At 36.9% G+C, this 11,292-nt stretch overlaps 1 protein-coding gene across 1 annotated transcript; it reads left to right on the top strand.

Annotated features, from left to right (window-relative positions):
• Positions 1-293: 293 nt before the first annotated feature.
• Positions 294-5,419, top strand: MAD2L1 (mitotic arrest deficient 2 like 1). The gene is given in 6 exon segments (XM_037829045.1): positions 294-478; positions 480-509; positions 1,197-1,341; positions 1,720-1,840; positions 3,282-3,385; positions 4,047-5,419. Coding segments are annotated over 6 exon segments (618 nt in total). The 5' UTR covers positions 294-433; the 3' UTR covers positions 4,220-5,419.
• Positions 5,420-11,292: the final 5,873 nt, after the last annotated feature.

Below are 11,292 nucleotides of genomic sequence, written 5' to 3'. Positions count from 1 at the left end.
GCCGGTTGAGTTATCAGGTTGAAAATATCTGAAAAACTCAGAAATCGTGCTTCTCGCTTGCTCGATCCACAGGCCTAGGGAGTGGCCACAAAAATCAGCATCTTCCACCTTCCCTCGTCCCCCCCTAGCTGACAACGACCAAGAGACGTCTCCAAATCCGAACACTTAAGCGTATGACCGAAGCCGGAACAGCGCGACTAGGACTACCCACCGCGCCTGCGCAAATACCCCCTGCGACGAGGGCGGAAGGGGGCCGGAGAGGACGAAGCAGGTCTCAGCTGCGTGAGGCCGAGACAAGAGGCTCGTTGCGCCCTGCGCAAAGGGCTTCACGGCGTGTTGGCGTCGTTACTTTTGAAACAAGTGGCGGGGAACTGCTTGTTGGAGTCCTTGCGCTTGCTGTTTACCAGGTGGAAACGCGTCTTTGCGCCTGACCATGGCGCGGCAGCTCTCCAGTGAGCAGGGTATCACCCTGCGCGGAGAGCGCCGAAATCGTGGCGGAGTTCTCTTCTGTAAGTCCTCCTCGCGCAGGCCGGGGAGCGGGGAGGACAGAGCCCAGGCCGCCCACGAAGGCCCAGGGCTTGGTTCCGAGGCAGGGGGAAAGCCCAGCGTGCGCTGCAGTGGCCCCTGAATTCAAACCCTCGTCGCCCTGGGCCTCCTGCCCTATGGAAGTAATTCGGAAAGAGGCGTGTCCTGGCAGGTCTGGCAACTCGCTTTGAACGCATTGCTATGGCGGAGGGGGAGGCATCCGTGATGCTGAGGCTCGCCTCGCGGTGTGTACCGTCTTTCACCAGGAGTGTAGCTTTAAGTGTAAATGCCAACCCCATACCGCCATACCCCCATCCCCCAGGGACTTGGGGTCGGGTCCATTGTGTTTTTTGCCCAGCTCCCTGTCCCTCAGGTAATTCTGAGTCAGACGCTGAGTTTGGGAAGAAATGTTCTCGACCAGGCCGTCTGTACCCACAACTCCTAATAGTGCTTGCCAGGACTTGAGAGGAAAAAGGGATGGAAACTCTGCCAAGGGATTTTTAATGCCATTTTTTACTTAGTCTGCTGTCAACAAGACATAGGCTAATTATGTATTTATGCACTTGGTGTTTATAGCATTAATGACGCTGTAGGCACATCAATATAGACGTTTCATTTTCAAAGTTATAAAGTGGTTATATCTTTTCCTTTAACATTTCTTTTGCTTTCAGCTTTGGCATCAACAGCATTTATATCAGCGCGGCATATATCCATCTGAAACCTTTACTCGAGTGCAGAAATATGGACTCACCTTGCTTGTAACTACAGATCCTGAGCTCATAAAATACCTAAATAATGTGGTGGAACAGCTAAAAGGTGAGTTTTGCAGCCCTTCTAGGATCTACATTTTCTAGCATCGTGGTGGTCATTTTTTCAGCCCTTTAAGAGAAGTGTAAAATGCATTGCCAACTCAAATATAGTTATTCTCAATGAGAGAAAGAAAATAATATATAAATTGAGGGAAATCCCACCCTTCCCCCCACCATTCTATCGTTAGCTCCCTATACTATACTAGTACAAATACTAAGAACTTGAAAACAGGATCTGGGTTATTAATGGACAAGTTTTTTAGCAAGTGAGAGGAGGTCTAAAATACCAGTGGTGAGAATTTGCCGAGGAAAGGAGGAGGACCTGAGAAGGCAGGATTGTTTTGCAGTGTAGTGGAACAAAAAGATGCCTTGTTATGTGTTGCAGATTGGTTATACAAGTGTTCGGTTCAAAAACTGGTGGTAGTCATCTCAAATATTGAAAGTGGTGAAGTCCTTGAAAGATGGCAGTTTGATATTGAGTGTGACAAGACTGCAAAAGATGAGAGGTATGAATTAATTTATTTTTACTCTGATATGTTCTTTCCAAAACTTGTCTTCATTCCTAAATGAATTCTAACTTTAGTATTTATGATGGATATGCAAAACTACACACAATGTACTAGGTGATCCATTTAAGGAATTGTGTTCAAAGGTACTTTTAACTCTTGATTTTCCTAGACTCTCCCAGCTGAACATGTAGTTCTGCTGTACTTCCATTAATGCCATGAACTTCCTAAGACACTTCATAAAGGTCTGATTCCACTGATTGGACAGGAAGTGCCATTCATTATATGCTAATGTCCAGCATTGTCCTAGGGATGCTTATCTGTAAACAGAACCATGGTTATTTCTCATAATAGACCATGGTTTGCTTCTAAAAGCCTTTACTCTATTTTAGGAAACCAATTTGGTATTTTATTTGAAGCAATAGGGAGTTAGACATTTTGGCATTATTATAAATGCCAAAATGATTATCCCAATTAAATGTTTTAGATACCATTTATTATTTTTATTTTAAGAGGTCCTAGTTTTCCTGCCTCAAAGCTGATATTAAGTGACCTGAAAAAAAAAAAAGATTAGAATTAATGAAATAATGATACTTATTTTGCCTACTAAGTTACAAGTCCTAAGGATGCTTTTATTCATTCTTTAACTCCTTTTTAATCATTACTTATTTCAGAAGCATTTAATCAGATAAATAATCTTAACTATTGATATATTTTAAATGACTTGTGTTCTGGTTTGCTAAAGCTGCCATTATGCAAAATACCAGAAATGGATTGGCTTTTATAAAGGGGATTTATTAGGTTACAAATTTACACTTTTGAGGCCATAAAAGTGTCCAAACTAAGGCATCAACAAAAGGTTACCTTCACTGAAGAAAGGCTGATGGTGTCCGAAACACTTCTGTCAGCTGGGAAGACACCTGGCTGGCGTCTGCTGTTCCTTTGCTCCCAGGTTCTGGTGTCAAAATGTTTTTCTACAAAATGTCTCTGGCCTTCTGTCTCTATTAGCTTCTCTCTCTCAACTCCTGTGCATCCTTGCTTGTTTTCCCAGGGCATTTCTCTTTAAGCATCTGGGGGTCCTCTCTTAGCTTTTCTGGGTCAAACTCTGGGCTTTATCTCTTAGCTTAGCATCTCCAAATGGCTTTCTGTCTGCATCTCCAAGTGTCTCAGTCTGTGTTGGCCCCTGAGCTTTTTTAAGGACTCCAGTAAACTAATCAAACCCACCTTGAATGGGTGGGGCCACATCTTCATGGACAGAATCTAATCAAAAGGTCTCACCCAAATTTGGGTTGACACATCCCCATGGAAACAACCTAATCAAAAGATCTGCCCCCACAAGATTGCATAAAAGAAGATAGCTTTTGAGGGGTGCATAATAGATTCAAACAAGCACAATTTGTTAAAATCTAAAATGAATTAATTGATTTGGGTTTTTTGATAGTGCACCCAGAGAAAAGTCTCAGAAAGCTATCCAAGATGAAATTCGTTCAGTGATCAGACAGATCACAGCTACAGTAACATTTCTGCCACTATTGGAAGTTTCTTGTAAGTATTTGTTATAAAATTTCTCATTCACTTAAATTTGTAAAGGTGAAGCTACTGATTTAAGAATCACTCCTTTATTGCATTTTTTCTTAAGTATATAAGTGGGGGGAAACAGCATAAAGTGAAAATAATATGTATGCATTCTAGAAAATTTAGAAACACTAAAAAGGAGAGAAATGTATTTCATAATACTCATTCTTGAATGTTTGATGTAATTCCTGTCACTATATTTTATATGAGTAAGATTATACTATAATTATGGCTAGCTTTTCAAACTCAGTCTTGCATTCATCAGAGATGTACTCATTGCCTAGCATAGGCCAGACACTGCGTAGGCAACAGGATAGCAGTAAAGCAAACCAAATGGTTAGCTCCTGTGGCTTATATTCATGTTTCCCCATGTGATTATAAACTTACTGTATTTGTAATGATCTCTTCTTTGTAAAAACAAAGGAAAAAATCTTGAACTTCTCTTAAGATTAGGTAGAATTGCACAGTATTTTCTGTATTAAAAAACATTTCCACTGAGGAAAATAAATTAGTGATTAGAGATCAGGTTAAACTCTTTTTTTAACCCTTTGGGTCCAAAGTAAGGAAGACAAGGTGAGTAGTTTTGCTTTTGTAAAATAATCTACTTTAACTTGTTTTATCTCCAATTTAGGTTCGTTTGATCTGCTGATTTATACTGACAAAGATTTGGTTGTACCTGAAAAATGGGAAGAGTCAGGACCACAGTTCATTACCAATTCTGAGGAAGTTCGTCTTCGTTCATTTACTACTACAATTCACAAAGTAAATAGCACGGTGGCCTACAAAATTCCTGTCAATGACTGACAGATGAGATGAGGAACATAATGTACTTGTAATTCTCAAATGTGGTTTTCCTGAAACTAAATCAACTCTAGTTGATAGGTTTTATTTCATTATTTTTTAGATAGGGAAAACCAACATACTTTACTGAACTGTGCGTAATTGTTCCATTGTTTAGTACCCATGTGACTTTCCATAGGGTTAACATCATGAATTAGAGGAGAGTAAGGTATTTATTCCCTTGTTAATGTGTTTGGCTAGATAGATAAACAGAAAAGCATATTGCACATTGTTCAAAAGGGAACCAGCAGATTTTGTCAGCATTTTGTTGAATGTGCTAACCATAGATAGGAAAACTTTTGCTATAAAGCTAAAGCACTTCCTAAATCATACATTTTGGTCAAGTAGCTTGAGTCAGAATATAGATAAGGAGATATTTTAATGTAAAATACAGCCAAAGATGTCTGAATATTCAGAATCTTGCTTCAGATTCTGAAAGTAACATAACACCAGTAATGAAACATAGCCCTATTAGGTCCTTTTGCCATGTTAAAAAAATTTTCAACAATTTGATTTTAATTTATATAACTGGTACCTTTGAAGCCATGGATATTTCTACTGTTTAATTTCCTGTGATACAGAACGCTTCTTAAAAAATGTCTTGTATTATAAAATCAAGCTTTAAATGACAATGATGAAATAAAGTTAAATTTGTATGTTTTAAGTTTGTCTTAAAAAATTTTGATGTTGTGGTGTTAATACAGTTAAATGGTATTCAGGATGGGTTCAGTATAGCAAATGATATATTGCGATTACAAGGTTTTAGGTCCTAAGAATATGAGTCTTGAAGTATTTTGAATCTAATGGACAAGTTTGATTATACCCCTGTCATCTCTTAGCAATAGACTTAAACATCCTTGTTTGCATTAAAAGATAAATTTCATTTGAATTAGTTGACTTACCCAAATGTTGGATTGTAGTACCTTTCTATACTCTTAGCCTTACCATCTTGCCTTACTTGTAATATTTCTCACTATGTTCCTAATAGAGCCTTTTCTTATTGTCAGCCTAGTTTTCTTTGTACTTACTTAAACCATACTTAATCCTGTGCTTGTGCCTCCCTTAATATTCTCATCAGACATGTACTTTTTATTCAGGTTCCACCTATTTTTTGCCTTCAGTTTAAAGCAAATTTCCAAGAAGTCTTTTCTAATCTCTTATAAATCTTCCTTCATTTTGTAATAATTCAGTTTATTAAAGTATCAGATATTATTCTAAGCTGTTTACATGTATTGACTGCTTTAACTTTAGCTATTATTAAACAAATACATATAGTCTAGCTATTCATTCAAAAATTACATATTGAGCATCTATTAATGTGCAGAACACTGTGTGCCAAGTATCAGGATGAATGAAACAAAGTTTGGCCTTCCTGAGGCTTGAAATCCTATGAGGGAGAGGAAAATATATTCCAAAGGACAATGGAGTAACCAAACATGTTCATTTAATTGTGTATTTGTTTTGGTGATTTTTACCTGGATGAATCCTAGTCCCTTGACCCAATTTTGTGCTTAAAAATAAATGGTAGTGTCTTGTGTTCTTTCATCCTCAGTACTGGGTAAATACGTGCCAGTATTTGATGATAGGTATAGTGAATGCTATTATGCGAACTCATTCCCTAAAGGGTTGTTGAAGATAGCTAATTGAGGTCTAAGTGGCTAGAAAGGGTCACCCACAAGTTTTTCCTGAGTAAGAAAAATAGTTTTACAGAACGGAAATGATGTTGAGTTAGGTACAATCAAGAGTCCAGATTTTCAAACAACATTAGATGTACAAAATGGAAACTATTAAGATTGAAGATTAATTTGAATCCTTGGGCTGTTCATAACTGCTAACATTTAAAAAATGGGTTGAGAAGGAAAGCAGAAATAGGGCTTTGGTATAAATAGAGATGAAAATTCAGGTCCTAATTTTAGGAAATATATTTGATAATCTTTTAACTTGTGATTTATTATAGTACTGATTTCTTTCTACTTTGAGTCATGCCCAGAAATTAATGCCCTGGATTTGAATGTCTCTTTCAAGGTTAGTCTCAATAATATGGGCTTTTGCCATATAGTTTATTGCCTGCAACTCACTCTATAGTAACACTTCTGCATCAACTATCTTCCTGCTTGTTTGAAAACAGCCAGCAAAAACTGGCTAAGGAAGGACTTAATGGAAGAATATTAGCTGTAAACGAAACACTGAAAATCTAAGAGCTCGGGCAGCTTCAGGGTTCTCGGTGACAGAAATATGTGAATTCCATATCTCTGTAATTAATGGACTGCTGATGTTACCCAGGTGATCTGTCTAAATGATACAGCTTGATAGTTTCAAGAAGAATAGTGAAAAGCTTTTTACAGATCTAAGTGCAAGAACTCTGAGTCACATGTTTAGTTAAAGTTTGGGCATATACTTTGGGGACTTTGTTTTAGCTAATATTGTTAACAGGGCTAAATTAGATTTTTACATCATTTGCATGTTAATGTTCACCCTCGTGTGTTTTTGAGGGGCTAGATATGATTTCTTACCCTATACAGGTTATGTAGCACTTAAGAAACATACATATTAAAGTTGGGTATGAGCTTTATTGGTAAAGCTAGATTGGAAAACAAGGATTTGGCCTTTTATTCCAATTGGACTTGTCCCACCTTCTTCATACACCTTGAGGCACACCATGGAGGATGACATTTAAACCAGCTGTAAAATTGTGACTGGCTTCCGTATCATGTTAGATACAGAAAAGCCAAGATCCCTAGAGTCTGGTGGGCCTCTTCTAGATCTGGCCTGGACTCTGACTCAGTTTTGCTTTCTATAGGTAGAGAAATGAAAACATGTTCCAGTTGAACCCATCAAAGTCTGAAATCAATTCCAGAAGGGACTGAGCTTCACCTGGTCTTCAGGATCCTTCTAGTGTCATCAATCTGAGAAGTCAAGCCTTTGTGGGAATGTTTAAGCAGAGGTATAACAATCTCATGTACTAGTTAGCTTTTGCTATATTGCAAACAACTATAGAATATCAGCAATGAGCATTTATTCTCACACATGTCTTCAAGTCAGCTAAGGTGATTCTGTTCCACATGTCTCATTCAACCATTGGAGGGGCAATGGACTCTTAAGACTTATCCTGAACTCTCAAGATAGCTTCAGAACTTGTATACTGACACTTCTCCCATATTTCACTTCTCATGGCCAAGCCAGACATCAAAGGGCAGGGAAATAAATTCCTCCCATGGAAATTGGGAGGTGGAGGACTGACATGAATGTTTGAAAGTGATGGACCAGGGACTGACAAACTTTTTCTGTAAAGTACTAGATAGTAAAGAGTTACGCTTTGCAGTCACAGACAATACTTAAATGAATGAGCATGGCTGTGTTCTAACAAAATCCAGGAGGCAGGCTAGATTTGTCCTAGGGTTGTAGTTTCCAACCCCTATAATAGAACACAGTTTGCTCTTTTGGTCATAAATATTCAAACCCCTCTCTAGCTCAGCATTTGATTTTGTGATATTTATTTAAGGCTCACATTTAAAACATAATTTATTGTCTCCAACCTCAGTTTCTCCGATCACATGGCATGTCTCTATCTCAATTCCATATTCTTTGGAGAACAACTTAATATATTTTTTTGAGGTACTCTTTGACACTCCACAGTAAGTACTTACTGATTGGAAAGCTTGGAAAGGGAGGTTCCTTGGCATATGATGTGTAAAAAGAAATTCAGAACAACATGAAGACTACTTCCATTCTTAATCGTTTTTTTCACTATAGAAAGTTGTATGCTCAATAAGTGTTCATTCTTATTAGAATGCACCCAAGTTTCCTATGTTCATTAACATATTTTAGAATACAGACTCAAAAATTAATTAGCACAGTAAGGTAAGAATCCTTATAGACTTAATTTTTCTTAACTTTCTGTTTTCATTTAGCTGCTTAATATGCAAAATTTATCTTAATTTTATTAACCATGAAAATCAGAATAGCTGTAATAATGTTACATTGTAACTCCTATATTTTCCACCAGATGTCACTAATGCTGTAATAATCAAATAAGGTGCATTTCTTTTGACTATAACTGTAATATTCTTTTCTTATTGAAAGTTTATATTGGGATTTCTGGGCGCAAAAATATAGACATTAGAGGAAAAAAATAGTGTCTATTTGCTAGGCACTTTTCACAAATTATTTCATTTAATTTTCACAAGAACCATTTGAGTTAGTTTTCAATACCAATTCACCATTTAGAAAATGGAGGCTCAGAATTCAAGAAACTTAACCAAGGCCTGCTTTCCAGTAAATATTGATGAAGTCAGCAATAAGAAATGAGAGAAAAAAAATCATTTATGTTTTCCTTTCTCAGACAATCTATGCTATTTTAAGAATAGTTACTTCTGTAGCACTGTTTGTGTTTCTGAACAGAAATGCCTCAGTCATTATGTAGTTGATAAGGGCTACTATTAGTTATCACATAATATCAAAATACAAAACACAAAAACACCTTAGGGAAGGAAAACCATAGAGCTAAGGTGAAGATGTTTTCCAAGTAATCTTCTCATATGCACTGTATTTAAATGTTGTCTAGCTTGATGTGCTGACTTGAACAGTAAGTAAATAAAGACTTGAACAATTAGTAAATTCATCTTTTGAAGGGTATACTTACTAACACAGCTTGATGATAGCAAATCATGATAAACAGTATTCTAGCTCATGCTCCGTTAGTACTCAGCAAGCACCAAATGAATCAAATGGTATACTAATTGAAAGCTAAAACCCACTTTTGTGTGGTTATTTCTTATATTGAGCTCAACTTCTGCTTCAATATTCATAAATGCATAGCATATGGTACATTTCATTTTGATGGCCCAAGGTCTTACAGATTCTTCACTGGGAGGGAAAGATTGCAATCTCCTTTGTAGAATTTTCCTTATTAGATTGGGATTTAGGAAATCTGTCCCTTCCTCTATTCCACCCCCAGTGAAAGAATGTTTAAATAAATGGAATATTCACAAATCAGTAAGGAAGACAAAGATAAAACCTGAAATTGTAATAATTGTGCCACTTTGTAGCCTAATAAGAGGATCTTTTCCAAATTAATGCTCTTAATAGTTGCAAAAGTGTTTCATGCTCACAGAGTGCTGAGGCTTGCTTTAATTTGAGGAAAAAAGCATAGAAGTGAGTGGTATGGTTTCATCAGAATGTTGCTTTGGCAGTAAATCTTATGGATGTGAATAAAACATTCTAATTGCATTAAGGAATCCACATATTTAGAATTATTATGCTACATCCAGTTATAAAAATAAAACATTTATAAAACAATATTGTGATACAAATTTTCATATACATAGCAATTTCTTATAAAATTTTTTTTAAAAGAACACATCAGAAGATTGATAATTTACACAATCACTATCATTTTCTATTCATTTATTCAACTATTTATTAGGCAGTGAACAAAATAAAGTCATTCTTTGTGTTCTGGGGCTTAAAATCTTGCTGGGTAAATAGACAATAAACAAGTAAGCAAATGTATATATAGTTTCAAGAGTGTTATGTGCTCTGAAGAAAAGAAAGCAAGATAAGGGTGTGTATAGGAGTGACAGGTAGGGGAGGGGAGTGGCTACACTATTTTAACCACAAAATACTGCTCAAGGTAAGCCTCTGTAAAGAGGTAACCTGAGGCAGAGACAGCAAACATGCTAAGGAGCCAGTCATGCAGAGATCTGGCTGGAGAGTATGCTAAGCAGATGGAATGAGCAACAAGTATAAAGACCACAGGTTGGAATAAACTTGGTCTATTTGATGAACAGACAGAAAGCCACCATGGCTGAAATATGGGGAGCAAGGCAGAGGTCAGAGAAATTGGCATAGTTCAAAGCCTGTTTATCTTTGTGGGCTTTATAAGGAGTGTGGGTTTTAATCTGAGGATAATAGGAAACCACTGTAAAGTTGTTGGTAGTGAAATTGTATGTCAAAATAGTATTTTTAAAAGATCATTCTGGCTACTATGTAGAGAAAGGATTATGGGGAATGGGCAGGAGTAGAAGCCATGGAGACTAGCAGTCAAGGAGAAACACAATGCAGATGAAGGTTTAGATTAGTGTAATAATGGTAGAGGTAGTTAGAAGTGGTTGGCAATGGACAAGATGGTATGAGAGATAGAGGAATGAAAAATGACATCTAGGTTTTTGACCTGGGCAACTAGGTTAATGGTTGTGGCTTTAACAGAGAACATTTGGTGTGAGTATGTGGAGGCAGAAGAAACAAGTATTCTGTTTTTGAATGGAATTTTTTACTTAAGGTTGAATGGAGATGTCAAGTAGTCAGATATTTGAGTTTGGAGCTCAGGAGATGAGGAAGAGCTAGAGATTTACGAATCATTAGAGCATAAATTAACCTGCAGAAAGAAGACAGCAAGGAAAAAAAGGCTGAAGATTGAGTATTGTGACACAACAACAGTTAGACTTAGCAGCATTTGTTACTGATTCAAACAGCTGGGAGTTTGGACAGTCTTGGCCAGCCTACATTTTTTAGTATAATGTTAATATTGTTTTTTAGTCTGTGAATCTGAGTGGTAGGGGGTCTTGCATTTTGAGAGGACAGTATTGGAACATGTGCAGAAAAAGATGGCATGGCTGATGAAGGAGGGTTTAGAAGAACCGCCATATACAAAATAAATTAAAGGTAATGTATTGTTTATAAGATTGAAAAGCTGAAGTGTAGGCATAGATAAACAACAACAAAAACTATTTCATAGTATTCCAATAATTTATTTAACTAATCTCCTCTTGATGGGCACTTAGGTCATTTTAACTTTCTAACTTGGCAAAAATAAAAAAATGTTGAAAAACATATCTTTTTACATGTATCATACTTGGTGCATAAGTATAACTGTGGGATCAGTGGTTATGCAAATTGTGCATTTTTTTTTTTTTTTTTTTTTAAGTTTAGATAGTCTCTTCCTTCTCCCGTCCATGGCCAAGGAAGCTCATCCTCTGATTTCCCAACAACCTGTCAAATGTAGTTTTTCACACTTTTCCCAATGGCTCATCCTCTTG

This window comes from Choloepus didactylus, chromosome 3, assembly GCF_015220235.1.
Source record: "Choloepus didactylus isolate mChoDid1 chromosome 3, mChoDid1.pri, whole genome shotgun sequence".
NCBI lineage: Eukaryota > Metazoa > Chordata > Mammalia > Pilosa > Megalonychidae > Choloepus > Choloepus didactylus.
Note: the sequence above shows the minus strand (reverse complement) of the source record. Positions and strands in the feature narration are given on the sequence as shown.